The 14186-nt window shown below is 48.3% G+C and overlaps 2 protein-coding genes across 2 annotated transcripts in view; one reads left to right on the top strand and one right to left on the bottom strand.

Moving 5' to 3' along the window:
- The window catches only part of Eif2ak4 (eukaryotic translation initiation factor 2 alpha kinase 4), a 60562-nt gene extending 55017 nt beyond the window's left edge, over positions 1 to 5545 (top strand). Inside the window, exons 33-38 of the mRNA XM_013010007.1 lie at positions 1014 to 1164; positions 1742 to 1839; positions 2612 to 2680; positions 3153 to 3197; positions 4101 to 4219; positions 5287 to 5545. Of these exons, the coding sequence (XP_012865461.1) occupies positions 1014 to 1164; positions 1742 to 1839; positions 2612 to 2680; positions 3153 to 3197; positions 4101 to 4219; positions 5287 to 5344 (540 nt within the window). The 3' untranslated portion in view covers positions 5345 to 5545. The remainder of the gene's footprint in view (positions 1 to 1013; positions 1165 to 1741; positions 1840 to 2611; positions 2681 to 3152; positions 3198 to 4100; positions 4220 to 5286) is intronic.
- A 941-nt stretch (positions 5546 to 6486) lies between these two features.
- Positions 6487 to 9283, bottom strand: Srp14 (signal recognition particle 14kDa (homologous Alu RNA binding protein)). Its single transcript, XM_013009895.1, has 5 exons — positions 9193 to 9283; positions 9008 to 9080; positions 7847 to 7959; positions 7448 to 7480; positions 6487 to 6807 (listed from the first exon to the last, which is right to left on the bottom strand). The coding sequence occupies exons 1-5, from the start codon at positions 9214 to 9216 to the stop codon at positions 6718 to 6720; spliced, it is 333 nt and encodes a 110-aa protein (XP_012865349.1). The 5' UTR covers positions 9217 to 9283; the 3' UTR covers positions 6487 to 6717.
- Between the last annotated feature and the right edge of the window lie 4903 nt (positions 9284 to 14186).

The raw sequence follows: 14186 nt of genomic DNA, 5'->3' as shown, positions 1-14186 counted from the left end.
GGTAGAGCGCTCGTCTTGAGCTGAAGAGCTGAGGGACAGCGCCCAGGCCCAGAGTTCAAGCCCCACGGCCGACAAAAAAAACAAACAAAGAACCCAAGGCTGGGTCCTGGAAGCCTCTATAACCTATTATTTCCTCACACTCCTAACGTCTCCCCTTGCAACTTGGGGAGCCAAGCTTCTGTCAGCGAACCTTTAGAGGCAGCCGAGCACGGTAATGCTTCCAAGAGAGGAGCCACAGCATGCATGCTGTTGCTTTTTCCGTCTGTTCATGGCTGAATCTGGGTGGCATTTTGTGTCTGCGCTTTCTCATGGGGTGAAAGAAAATGTTCGGCCACCTGAACACAAATTTACCAAAGGGAGGAAAGGCACTAAAAATAAAAACTAAAGCAGGGCCCCAAGCCGGGCGCTGGTGGCTCACGCCCGTAATCCCAGCTACTCAGGAGGCTTAGATCTGAGGATCGTGGTTCAAAGCCAGTTTGGGGAAGGCAAGTCTGTGAGACTCTTATCTCCAATGAACCACCAGAAAAGCAAAAGTGGCACTGGTGGCTCAAAGTGTTAGTGCTAGCCTTGAGTAAAGAAGCTCAAGGACAGCACCCACGCCCTGAGTTCAAGCCCCACAACTGACAAAAAAAAAAAAAGGAAGACAGGTAGAGGGCAAGGTGGAATTTACTTCTTCTAGGGAGACATTGACCTTTTCTCCATGCACATGATTATCTAATTTCCCCTCAATGTTCTACTGTGTCTCCTAAAGCATTAGAAAGCGCACTGTCCATTTCTGAGATACCCTGTGCCGTACATTTTCCTGTGTGCTCCAGACCTCCCGTGTGGAGCTGGAATTTCAGACCTACCTGAGAAATCAGAATGTTTTCTGTAGGCATTAACCTGAAATTATACTCTTACCAGCTTTTTACTTGCTCTTGACCAAAAGCATAACTCAGTGCATTTTTTTGTTGTGGTTTCTTTTGTTTTTCTCCGACTAGTAACCAAGAGGAATGTGTTTTCATTTTCAGTAGAAAAAGTGGCACAGGAATCTCCATCACTTGGGGTTACCTGTTGCTTTTTCCTTATTCACAGTTTCTAATTGTTTCTGTTTGCTTGTTTTTAGAGAAGCTTCCGATAATCTTGCAGTGCAAAGTCTGAAGGGGTCATTTTCTAACGCTTCAGGTATAATGACTAATTACAACATGAACACATGCTGCGTTTACCCGAAGTACTGGGGAATGGTGTGTCGCTCCCTGTGACATGGAAGTGATCTTTGCAAAGTATCTTGTAAACTGTAAAGTGCACCACATGGAACTCACCCCCTGAGGATGAAGCACAGGAATCCACACCCAAGAAAGCACTCCAAGTGTGGGGTGGGTGGCTCCTCTGATGCGGCCACCTGGGCTCACTGCCTTGCTCATATAAGTAGCACACTCTTCCTTTGACTCCATTTATTCTAATAGATGGAATGTGGAGAGCTTTCACCCATGCAGAGAAAATTGAAAAGTATTTTAAGCTGGGTATGGTAGTGCTCACCGGAAATCCCAGCACGCAGGAGCCTGAGGCAGGAGGGTTGGGAGTTTGAGGCCAGACCGAGCTATCTCAGAAACATAAGGAAAAAAGGAACAAAGCAAAGCCCAGTGTGCTCTAGTCCTCAGAGCCAAGGCAAGATGTCTGCTGAGAAACCAGTCTCTCTCTGGTGTGCTCCAGAAACGGGTGGGCACAGACAAGGCTGTAAACCCCGAACTTTCTTTTTCAGGTTTGTTTGAAATTCACGGAGCGCCAGTCGTGCCCATTGTGAGTGTGGTAGCCCCGGAGAAGCTGTCAGCCAGCACGAGGAGGCGGTACGAGACCCAGGTACCCCGGCCGGGGCTTCCCTAGCTCTAACGCGTGAGCTACAGAGATAAAAGCAAGATAGAAAGGAAAATATTTCTTGGAAATATTTTTCTTTTTTCTTTTTTTTTGGGGGGGTCCGGTCGTGGGGCCTGAACTCTGGACCTGGGCGCTGTCCCTCAGCTCTTCAGCTCAAGGCTAGCGCTCTACCACTTGAGCCATAGCACCACTTCCAGCTTTTTTTTTCTTTTTGCTTATGTGGTGCTGAGGAATCGAACCCAGGGCCTCAGGCATGCAAGGCAAGCGCTCTACCACTGAACCACCTTCCCAGCCTGACACCCTTCGGTTTTATCTCCCCAGCTGTTACTTTCCCCCCTTCTTTCCTAACTTAGCTCACATCTCAGCCCTAAAGCCCTCTGCTCCCATAGCACAGGTTGACTGTACTGAGCTTTTTTTTCCCCTTGGTCTGAGACTGGGATTCAAACTCCCTCCCTGACACTTTAGCTCACTGTCTGCCCCCGCCCGCCCCACCCCCACCCCCTGCTGCACCCCGAGCCTTTGCCAGGCATCATTTCTACATAAGGAATAGGCAGCAGGAAGGATTAGTAGATGATCAAGATAGCCTCAGAATCTTTTTTTCCATGATATCACAGGCCAGACACCCTTCTCTCTGAGGCAGAGGAAGAGCACATCCCTAGACACTGTTTGCAGTCCTCTCTGGGCCTTGTCGTCCCGTGCTGGTTTTGTGGAACAGAAGACAGCTTGGTTTAACATGTTCTCCATTTCATCTTACTAGGTACAAACCCGACTTCAGACCACCCTTGCCAACTTACATCAGAAGAGCAGTGAAATTGAAATTTTGGCTGTAAGTCGTTCTTTATCCCTGTCCCACACTGCCTGGTGCAGCCCTCGGCACTCAGGGCTTTTTGTGTCAGCAGACTGGGTTGTTCCTGATGTGAATCACACACAAATCTAAATGGATAAAAACTGGGGGAGATGGAAGATTTTGTTGGTGTTGCTTCTCTTCTTTCTTCCTCTGAAACAGGGGGAGGTGGGGGATCATTTTTCTATTTCAGATTGTTCCTTTCTAAGCCTATGGCAAGTACCTGCAGCAGCATCAAAGCCTTGGGGTGCAGTGCATGGGTGTGGGCCACGGCCCCCACTGCTTCTTAGCCCAGCTATGCTGAGATGTTATCGCTGTGTGGTGTAAGTTGTAGCACAGTAGCATTTCACACGCTGCCAGCCATGCAGCTCCCCATCCAAATGACAGCATCTCATGTCAGCAAGCCTGCTTTGAATCCTCCAGCAGGTGACGGGCTTTTCTTGTGTATTAACAGGTAGATCTGCCCAAAGAAACAATCCTGCAGTTCTTATCACTGGAGGTAGGTGATGTGAACCATGTTGTACTGTGTCCTTTGCTGTTAATTTGCCAAAAGAAAGTTGAAAATGGTATTCAGTTTTGTAACAGATACTACTTGTCTGGCAGCACCATGAATTTCATAATGTTGGCCCTTTTATGTATTAAATAGTCCTAAATTCATGTCACCCAGCTAGTAAGTAACTACGCCAGGATTCAGTCCTATGCAGAATAGAAGATCTACATTTTTATCTTATAATCTTAGAATTATCCTTCTCAAAATTGAAAAGAAGTTACCACTTAGGCACAGAGCATTTCATGAGGTTAAATTCAGGGCTGCAGTTCAGCGTGAAATGTGTTTTGTCCTGTTGAGGTTTCACAGCTGATAACACCATGCTGTCTCAAACCATCCCAGATAAGGAAATTCACTTGTAGATAAGAACTACACTGATGAGGGTGTGTATGTGTGTGTGTGTGTGTGTGTGTGTAAGAACTACACTGATGGGATGTGTGTGTGTTATATAACAAGAACATACTTTTATCATCAAATAGCCTAAATAAGAACTTTCAGCCAGGCATTGGTGGCTCATACTTATAATCCTAGCTACTCAGAAAGCTGAGATCTGAGAATGAAGCCAGCCTGGGCAGAAAAGCCTGTGAGTCTCTTATCTCCAGTTAATCACAGAAAAAGCCTGGTGCTATAGCTCTAGTGGTCGAGTGCTAGCCTTAAGTAAAAGGAGCTTAGGGACAGTGCCCAGGCCCAGAGTTCAAGGACCTACCAGGACCAGCAAAAAGATTGATGCAGATTCCCTGCCAGTTCTACTCCCCATACCTGCCTGGCAATCCGAAGGGAAGAACGGCATTAGCATTCCAATGAGATAAAGAACCTAGCTGCCATGTTGCTAACTCTCTGTCTGTCTCGTCCTAGTGGGATGGAGACGAACAGGCATTTAACATGACTGTGAAGCAGCTGCTATCTCGCCTGCCAAAGCAAAGATATCTCAAATTAGTCTGTGATGAAATCTATAACATCAAAGTTGAAAAAAAGTAAGTGATCTCTTTAAGTCTTACAGGTTTCACATGGCTAAAGACAGAAAACAGATATATGTTGCCACCAAGTGCAGAATCTGGACACCTGCCCCCTCAAAAAAAAGACCTGACTATGAAGCAAGACTGTTTGGGGTGGGGTGGGAAGACAGGAGGGTGATGGGCAGTTGTGGGCAGAGTACTTTATTATGCCCATTAAAGCTTTTGTTTAAAAGTGTAGACAATAGCCAGGTGCTGGTGGATCATGCCCATAATCCTAGCTACTCAGGAGGCTGAGATCTAAGGATCTCGGTTCAAAGCCAGACTGAGCAGGAAAGTCCATGACCCTTTTTAATTTTTTTATTTTTTGTGGGTCTTGGAGCTTAAACTCGGCTTGGGCACTGACCCTGCCCTCTTCAGCTCAAGGCCAGAGCTCTACCTTTGAGCTACAGCGCTACTTCCAGTTTTCCAGTGGTTTATTGGAGATAAGTCTCATGGACTTTCTTGCCCAGGCTGGCTTTGAACTGTGATCCTCGGATCTCAGCCTCCTGAGTAGCTAGGGTTACAGGCATGAGCTACTGGCGCCCGGCTCCATGACACTCTTTATCTCTAATGAACCTCCAAAAAGCAAAAAGTGGAGCTGTGGTTCAAGTGGCTTAACACTAGCCTTGAGCACAAAAGCAAAGACCTTTATGTTCTTTTCCTGTGCTTTAAAAAACAGTTTATGGAAAGCTTCAGAATGAAGTGTGTCTCATTGTCTTGTTACACTATAGCTGGCAACCAGCTCATCAGTCTTACCAGTGTCAACACAGCAAGCCTGAGCAGTCATCACCTACTTCACTCACTTGTAGATGTTTGCTTTACATCATGTTATCAAATGTAACCTTTGGTGTTACTGTTCCACTCAAAGGGTGACCAGGAGGCCCGGGAGGGACCTTTCATTGTAGACAAATGACCGTCACAGCTTGTCAGACTTAGTGGCTCACTTTCAATCCCTTTATAACAAAGCTCTGTATTCTAAAAATACTTAACACTGTGCTTCACCTACAAAACCTCAGTCTGTTATATAATCTACTTTTCTTTTGCAGGGTTTCTGTGCTGTTCCTGTATAGCTACAGAGATGACTACTACAGAATTTTATTTTAACCTTAAAGAACTGTCATTACAAAGTTCAAATCGACAGGGAAATCACACTAGAATACTGAATGGAATGTTGTACATTCAATGTCATTTTAAATTAACTTTGAATTCTAGGAGGCTGGCCTGCCAAGTTGAGCTTTTGTCATTTTTTCATATGTAATATATTATAAATTTATCTTTTTGGATATAATAAATGCTTTTATATAACTGCTGCTTTTCTACTGGAAATGTATTAACACTATAGATCTTACAGAGTTGAGACACACGAAGAGTCTTGTTCTTCCTTGGACCCCATGTGAAAGCACACAAAAGTACTAATTTTTTTTTTTTTCCAAATTGGTTAAAAAGACCAAAAACTGCCAGGTGCCGGTAGCTCACACCTGTCATCCTAGCTACTCAGGAGGCTGAGGTCTGAGGATCGAGGTTCAAAGCCAGCCAGGCAGGAAAGTCCTTGAGACTCTTATCTCCAATAAACCAGAAAACTGGAAATGGTGCTGTGGCTCAAGTGGTAGCACTTACCTTGAGCTGAAGAGCTGAGGGACAGCGCCCAGGCCCAGAGTTCAAGCCCCACAACGGACAAAAAAAAAGGGACAAAAAAATCATTAACCTTGAGATCTGTATTGTTTTGTTTCTTGGGGGAGAAAACAGCTATTATTGGGTTTTTTTGAAACGAGGTCTCACCGAGTAGCCCAAGCCAACACGAGTTCTTGATCTTACTGCCTCAGCCTGTGGAGGACCAGGATTACAGGTGTCCACTACCACACCCAGCAGGATCTCCAGTTTAACAACTTCACACCATGGTTATCCTAGTGCTGGTAAGCACACTCATTTACATTTGCTAAAGGAACTGTGAGGGTGAACTTGCACGAGCAGGTAAGGGTTCCCATGAGATAACATGACTTTTCATGAAACCGTCAGTTCTTTTTTTTTTTTTTTTTGTCGGCTGTGGGGCTTGTACTCTGGGCCTGGGCAGTCCCTCAGCTCTTCAGCTCAAGGCGAGCGCTCTACCACTTGAGCCACAGCGCCACTTCCAGTTTTCTAGTGGTTTATTGGAGATAAAGAGTCTCACAGACTTTCCTGCCCAGGCTCGCTCTGAACCGTGATCCTCAGAACTATTAAAATGGGGTGGTAAGAGGAATAAGAGACAGTCAGTACTAGACAGGTTTAATGATACATTACTCTTCACAGAGAAATTTAACAGGAATACACACCCATGCAGTGCAGATCCCAAATACACTGGCTTCCCACCTAAAAACATCCCAGCCTTTCTCCCAGGACAACAGCTGCCAGTGGAGGAATGAGAAACTTAACTTTGTGGGGGAAAAAAAGGAGAAATAGCAATTCTGTAGTTATCTGGTAATGGTGGAATCAGGTGGCCTTCACTGGGCTGTTTTGGCCTTCTTATTCTTGTTCTTCTTGTCTCTCTTCTTCAGCCCATCCATGTTAGCTCTGAGCAGGTTTGAGTAAGCCTGGAAGACAGAGCACAAGCAGAGTGAGCAGAGGGCAAGCTGACAGGACAGCCACCCTCTTTCCAGTGGACTCAGGCAGCACCCAGGGGCCACAGGGTGGAAACCACATCCACATGAAACTTGCATTACTGCAGCTCTGCAACACGCCCCGCCCCACTGGGAGATGCAGGGTTTTAAGACAAAGGAAAGGGGGCTGGGAAGGTGGCTGAGTGGTAGAATGCTTGCCTTGCATGCATGAGGCCCTGAATTTGATTCCAAATAAGCAGCAAAAAGCACCATATAAGCAGAAAAAGCCAGAAGTGATGCTGTGGCTCAAGTGGTAAAGTGCTAGCCTTGAGCTGAAGAGCTGAGGACAGTGCCCAGGCCCAGAGTTCAGGCCCCACAGCCAGCAAAAAAGAGAAAAAGGAAAGGGACAAGCAACTTCTTATTCAGGAGTACTAAAGGTACAGTGTATCTGACCTCTAAGACAAGAAAACCTCACTAAAACTATTATCAGTGTTGACACTCACCCTGGTGATTTTACTTAGAAAATACTGGTAAAACTTATGACAGGAGAGCAACAAACCAAATACCAAGTCCGAGTTCATGATTAATGCTGGAACTGGCCCTGGGAGGGGGCAGGGGAACACCAGGAACTCACCATCTGAAATTTATTCACTTCTTTGGAGCTCACCTGGGAAGAAGAGAGTAAGAAGTGACCCTACTTATGCATAGAGCTACCCTACACTCCACTCCATCTCAAAAGGCCCCATGAATACACATTCTCATCTTTAAAATGCTTCCTTCCAACTTTAGGTCAGAATGCTCTTAAGACGTTTTCTATTCCGTGTTCCTCTACCTGGAGAATAAGCAAAGTAGTGTCTTTTTCTACATGAGAATTACACCAAGATGGGTCAGGCAGAAGCAGACCACTAAAGAAGCTGTGTTTCTCAGTGCTACTGAAATTCCTTACACAGTCAGGCATACCTGTAGTATCTGAACCTAGCTTGGGCTACACGACCAGACCCTATCTCAAAAAAATAAAAATATTTTGGCTCACCACAGTGCTGATCTTCTTCTTCCCATCAGTAGCTCTCAACAGACACTTGTTTTCTGCAGGCTCAAGACCCTCCACAGAACCCTTCCTTGGAATGGGTTTTGTTCGGCCATCATCTGCATTAAGATGACAACATGGTGAACACTACTACAAAGTTAAAACAGGACCAAACCTCTGATCTGAGGAGGATCCCACCGCAGCTGAGTCCTAGCTGAAAAACTAAAACAAAAAGAAAGGCCGGAGGCAGGGCTCAAGTTGCAGAACACTTCATTGAGGTTCAGGGAAGGAGTTGGGGTAACCTAACCCAGTGACAGTGCCCTAGTTCCGTTAACCACACCATCCACTATGTCAGGGTCGGGCAAACCTTGCAGAAGCTACTAGAACGATGGAAACACATCAAAGCATTGTAAACCTCACACATGAGCTCTTCAGGAGGCTGAGACTTGAGCATCGCCGTTCGGAGCCACCCCGGTCAGTAAAGTCGGCGAAACTCATCTCCAATGAACCACCAGAGAACCGGAAGTGGTGCTGTGGCTCAAAGTGGGTAGAGCGCTAGGTTTCAGCAAAAACTCTCGGGGACCCCGGCCGGGCCCTGAGTTCAAGCCCGAGGGCTGACACCATTAACAAATCCGACGGTGGCAACTGTGCTCCCTTACAAAAGATGACCAGCCTTGGCAGTGGCCCTCAGTAACCGGGGCCGAGCTCGGCGACTACACGACACGCGGGACCGCAGCGTTCCCAGGACCCCCGGGCCGGAAGGTGCACGGACGGCCGGGCGGGGGTACCAGGGGCGTGAGCATGGGGCGTGGCGACTGGCCCCGCCCACCTGCAGGCCCCGCCCCTGGGGCTCGCGCCCCGGCCGGCCGAACCAGGGGCGTGAGCATGGGGGCGTGGCTACTGGCCCCGCCCACCTGCAGGCCCCGCCCCTGGGGCTCGCGCCCCGGCCGGCCGAACCAGGGGCGTGAGCATGGGGGCGTGGCTACTTGCCCCGCCCACCTGCAGGCCCCGCCCCTGGGGCTCGCGCCCCGGCCGGCCGAACCAGGGGCGTGAGCATGGGGGCGTGGCTACTTGCCCCGCCCACCTGCAGGCCCCGCCCCGTCGTCCAGGCCCCGCCCCTCGCGCGCCCCGCCCGGCCCCAGCCCTCCCGGCCGGCCCGCAGCTCACACTTCTTCAAGGTGATGAACACGCTGCCCAGCGGGCGGCACTTCTGGAACAGCCTGGTCAGCTCCGTCAGGAACTGAAACACAATAGGCCCGGCCCCGTGAAGACGCTTCAGAGCCGGCCCCTGTCCCTCCCGCCAAAGCAGGCAGGTGTCCAGCGGAGCGCGGCGCCCGTCGCGTCTGGCCTACCTGCTCGCTCTCCAACAGCACCATGGCGGCGCGCCGCGGCCCAGCGCTCAGCCAAAGCCCCAAACCGTTCGGGGCGGAAGTCGAGCCTGCAACGGGCGGGACTTCCTCTACTAGGCTGACTGCCAGGCTCTCCCACCAATCCCTGGCTCTGCAGTTCCTTTTCCCTCACGCCCACCCCAGTTTCCGGTCTGGCTCGCGCCTGCGCCCTGACACTCTCCTGTCTGGCCCGGGGAGGAAAGAACCCGGATGGCGTTTCTGGGGATTTCAGTCAGTAAACATAACTGCAGTAAGTATGAGAGCAAAAGAAAGACTTGATGGAAACGTGGTTTTCGTGTCTGTCTAGGTAGATGTGTCGGGCAAGTTTCCTGACACTGCACTCTCGTAGTTTTCCTCTTCAGACACCCAGGACGGGGGTGAAAACAAACACGGACAGACTTTCCCAGGGGGCCCCCGAGGCCACCCAGGCCCAGCCCGAGGGGCGCAGCCCGCGGGGCCCAGCCCGGCCTTCGTGGTGACCTTCGGAATGGAGCTGACCCCCAACTCTACGGCACACTCTTGAGCCCAGGAACTGTGGGTGGAGGAGTGAGTGTGACCCGTACAGGTAGGGTTCCAGATGGGCTCAGACCCTGCGGAAACCAAAGCCTATGTAGACGAATCCATGAGGCCATCGAACGTAGGTAAGGAGCCGGCAAAGGGCGCTAGACACTCGGAAGAACGTGTAAAAATCATCCCAGAGTAAACCTAACCAAGACGGGAGGGCCTGTCTGCTATTTGCTGTGGTCACGAATGGAAGTGCAACCAGGTGCGGTGTTTGTGTGACCCGGATGATGCACATCGTGCTCTTCCTTAGCTTCTGTCACCCTCTGGGACACTGGGTGACGTGGAGAGCCGTGGGATGGGGGGAGAATGACCCCAGGAAGGAGCACGTGGCCCTCCCTGTCCCTGAGCAGCGGGGCACGGTGGCAGGTTCATTTGGAGCTTCATCAGGATTGGCCCTCAGCCTGGGTCTTGGGCACATGCACCTCTCAGGTCCACTGAATAATGAACACATAGCAGAGGGTGATGATTCATACCAGTAATCCTAGCTCTTGGGAGGCAGAGGCAGGAGGAGGCAGAGGCCGGAGAAAGGTGAATCGGAGGCCAGCGTGAGATAAATACCAGTTGTAAGCCATCCTGCAATATAATTGAGACCCTGTCTCTAAAATAAAGTCATAATAGTCACCTAAGTGAAATCTCACCGGCCACCATACAATTGGCTGTATCTCTCTAGTACTAGACATGCCTGAGTCTGGCAGTTTGCGCCAGACTTCATCCAGTACAATGTAACTACTGGCCGAGTGTTCTTCACACATTCTTCTCTGGAAATGACTAAGAGCACCTGTTCTGAATTCAGGTCTGGGTTCACATCTCATCTCTGCTATGGCCTCAGAGAAAAATGACCATAGTAGTGGTCATGGTGTTATAGACTTTACAAAATTCTGTATATAAAACCCCCAAGGCTTGCTCTCTATGGTAAATATGAAGACTTAAATGAATCAAAAGTAAAAATTTTTTTTCAAATTTCTCAGTTATACTAGCCACATTTCAAAGATGCCATAGCCCATATGGCTTGGACAGGGCAGGCACTCTATTGTGGACAGCAATGAGCCTGTCATACAATAAAGGCTCAGTACACAGTGTCAAATTGTTATTGTGTATGGGACATACTCCCTCCATGTTTTGGACATCGCCAGTATGTCCAAATGTTTTCTGTCCATATCCAAAGGTCGCCACTACTCTTAGTTATTTGACTCATTATCATCATATGGACAAACAGTGTCATTTGCAATAGGCAAAAGGAACCATTAACATAGGTACTGTGAGGGCTGGGTGCGTGTTCAATGATAGAGCACCTGCTTAGCAAATGCATGACCCTGAGTTCAAACCCCAGTATCACCACAAAAAAAAAAGGGAAAAAATAATACTGTGAAATAAAATGTTGCTAAATTCCAAATGTTTAGATGTCAAAATTTAAAACAATGAATAAAATATAGCTAACTGATGTATAAGATTAGATCTAAGAATAAATTCTCTCATGAGAAAAGTGGTATTGTTTATGATCAGTCAGGAATAAAGGTAGCTCTGGGTACAATAAAATTAAATTTATGTCAATAAGTCATGGTTAAAATTTGATGTTGTACAACAATCAAAATCCTAACCTGTAATTATCTGTGGTTAGGGTCATATATCATTAATCAAACTGTTAGGGTCATATATCATTAATCAAATTTAGATGTGTAATAGAGATTAATGGCTTTTGGCCCTTGGAGCAGAATACTGTGTGAGGAGAGCTGAGTCACTGTCTCCAAATCACAGGCTCTTCCCTCCCCCTCCTTCTGTTCCCTCCCTTTTCCCTGCCCCCTCTCCCCAGGAGAAGGGTGGAATGGAAGCTGCTCCCACAGACCCTTCCACATCATGGGACTTTCAGCAAAGGCTAAGGTAAGATGAAGCCTTTAGCAAGCTGTCCTGACATTTGCCTGGACCAGCATTGGCCTCTCCTATTCAAGGAGTCCAGAGATAGAAAATGCCACTCCTCAAAAATAGCCTAGGGAACACAGTGGGCCTAGATGACTATTCTTACTTGTACCACCGAAGATCAAGGGTTTTGTTTGGGTTGATGAATTTACAGGTGTGGCTACTGGAATGCATTTAGACTTTTCAGTATCCAGAAAAGTGTCATAGTGAAACACATGGTCACAAGTTGGGCACAGAAGGATACACCTGTAATCCCAGCACTTGGGAGATTAAGGTAAGAGGATCAAGAGTTCAAAAACAACCTGGGTTATAAAGTTACCATTTTTGAGACCCTGTGTCAAATTGGAAACAAAACGAACAAAAAAGCCAAGCAAACTATACTTCTTTGGTCCCAACTACTCTAAAGATAGAGGAAGGAAAATCATGGCCCAAAGCTAGACCTGGGGCAACAAGCTCCAAACCTTATCCAAAAGATAACTACAGCAAAAACCAAAGGCTGGGTGTGTGACTCCAGTGGTGTGTCGAACACCTAGCTAGTATGGGCCCTGAGTTCAAACCCCAGTACCCAAGAAGGAAAAAAGAAATCATTAGTTCTTACCTGGCTCACGTCAGAACACCTTCATGGGAGAATTTGAAAGCAGATGCATTTATACATCCACTCAGACCAGTTTGGGTTTTTTGGGGTTTTGGTGTTTTTTTTGGTCCATCATGGGTCTTTGAACTCCGGGCCTGGGCGCTGTCCCTGAGCTCTTCAGCTCAAGGCAAGCGCTCTACTACTTGAGCCACAGCACCAGCCACTTCCGGTTTTCTGGTGGTTAATTGGAGGTAAGAGTTTCATGCACTTTCCTGCCCCAGCTGGCTTTGAACGGTGATCCTCAGTTCTCAGCCTCTTGAGTAACTAGGATTACAGGTGTGAGCCAACGGCGCCCAGCTAGAACAGTTTTTTTTACTTCCTGCTTCCATTAGTGGGTCAACACATTTGTTCTATCTACTAGGGACACTAGAGTTCCAGGGTCCTCTGCGCCTGCCCCGTCCCCAGCCTCAGGATGAAGTCTTGGATTTAAACCCCTGTCACAGTGCTCTAGAGATAGCCCAAGAGCCCAGGACCTGGAGTCAAAAGGCCTAGAGCTGCTGTGGCCCTTATTTTGTGCTAGCTTCAACCTGCCATCCTTAGATCTCAGCCTCCTGCGGAGCTAGGGTTATAAGTGTAAGCCACCAGCATCTGGCTTGATTTAATTTTTTATTTTTTGTCGGTTATGAGGCTTGAACTCTGGGCTTGGGTGCTATCCCTGCGATCTTCAGCTCAAGGTGAGTGCCACTCCAGCCACAGAGCCACTTCCAGTTTTCTAGTGGTTTATTGGAGATAAGAGTCTTGAGGACTTTCCTGCCCAGGCTGGCTTTGAACCATGATCCTCAGATCTCAGCCTCCTGAGTAGCTAAGATTACAGGCGTGAGCCACCAGCATCTGGCATTTATTTTTCACACTATTATGTTTTTGTTTTTTTGTCAGTCGTGGGGCTTGAACTCTGGGCTTGGGCGCTGTCCCTCAGCTCTTCAGCTCATAGGCAAACGCTCTACCACTTGAGCCACTGCTCCACTTCCAGTTTTCTAGTGGTTTATTGGAGATAAGAGTCTCATGGGGGGTGGGGGGGAATGATTGGGTGAGGGGGGGGAAGGATGGGAAGGGATGAGAAAGGGAAACAAAGGAGGAGGCTACAATGCTTGATAAGAAATGTACTCATTATCTTGCCCATGTAATTGTAACCCCTCTGTTCAGTATTTTCACAATAATAATAATAAAAAGAGTCTCATGGACTTTCCTGCCCAGGCTGGCTTTGAACTGTGATCCTCAGATCTCGGCCTCCTCTAAGTAGCTAAGATTACAGGCGTGAGCCTGTACTTAAGACTAGATTACTGAGAACCACTGTTTCCATAATTGCCCCCTAAACCCTTCCTGGAACCTTAAGGAAGTTTCCAGAACTCACAAGTGTCTTTGGGTAGCACTTGCCTTTCTCCTGCTGGCAGAGAGAGAGTAGGCAAAGTCCCCAGGCCCTCCCTCCCAGGCACAAGTGCCTCTTCTGGCAGACAGGGGGCGCCATGACCTCACCACACAAGCATAGCAGCCGGCAGCTCCCAGCACCTGCCCCATCATTTACCTTAGACAGAATGACTTAAGATAGAACAAGATTTTGCTCCTCCAGGTAGAGTCCTCCTCCTGGATCCTCGTTCCCCGAGTTCCAGGCCCATATTGGTACTTGGTAGCTGATTGCTGAGGGGAAGTCTCTAGGAGCTGTGAAACAGGCTGATTTCCTTGCACTTCAGGGAGTGAGAAGTGAGCTGATATCCATAGAAAGTTCACAGGTACACACAGGCTAGGAAGCGCAAGCGTACCCAGTGCTGCCCCATCCCCCAGGTCATCCAGCCCGGGTCCGCTGTGCAGAGACAAGGTGGCCGCCCTCACCCTGGCACGCTCAAGCCAT

The sequence above is a fragment of the Dipodomys ordii genome, unplaced genomic scaffold (genome assembly GCF_000151885.1).
Source record: "Dipodomys ordii isolate 6190 unplaced genomic scaffold, Dord_2.0 Scaffold11, whole genome shotgun sequence".
NCBI classification, from domain to species: Eukaryota; Metazoa; Chordata; class Mammalia; order Rodentia; family Heteromyidae; genus Dipodomys; species Dipodomys ordii.
Note: the sequence above shows the minus strand (reverse complement) of the source record. Positions and strands in the feature narration are given on the sequence as shown.

Bases quoted from the DNA above. Each gene is read 5' to 3' on its own strand.
- Srp14 (XM_013009895.1), bottom strand. From the start codon at position 9,216: ATGGTGCTGTTGGAGAGCGAGCAG. The intron at 7,960-9,007 runs GTGAGCTGCGGG...ATCTTAATGCAG, and splicing joins GTTCATCACCTTGAAGAAGT to ATGATGGCCGAACAAAACCC. The intron at 7,481-7,846 runs GTGAGCCAAAAT...TCTTCTTCCCAG, and splicing joins AGAAGAAGATCAGCACTGTG to GTGAGCTCCAAAGAAGTGAA.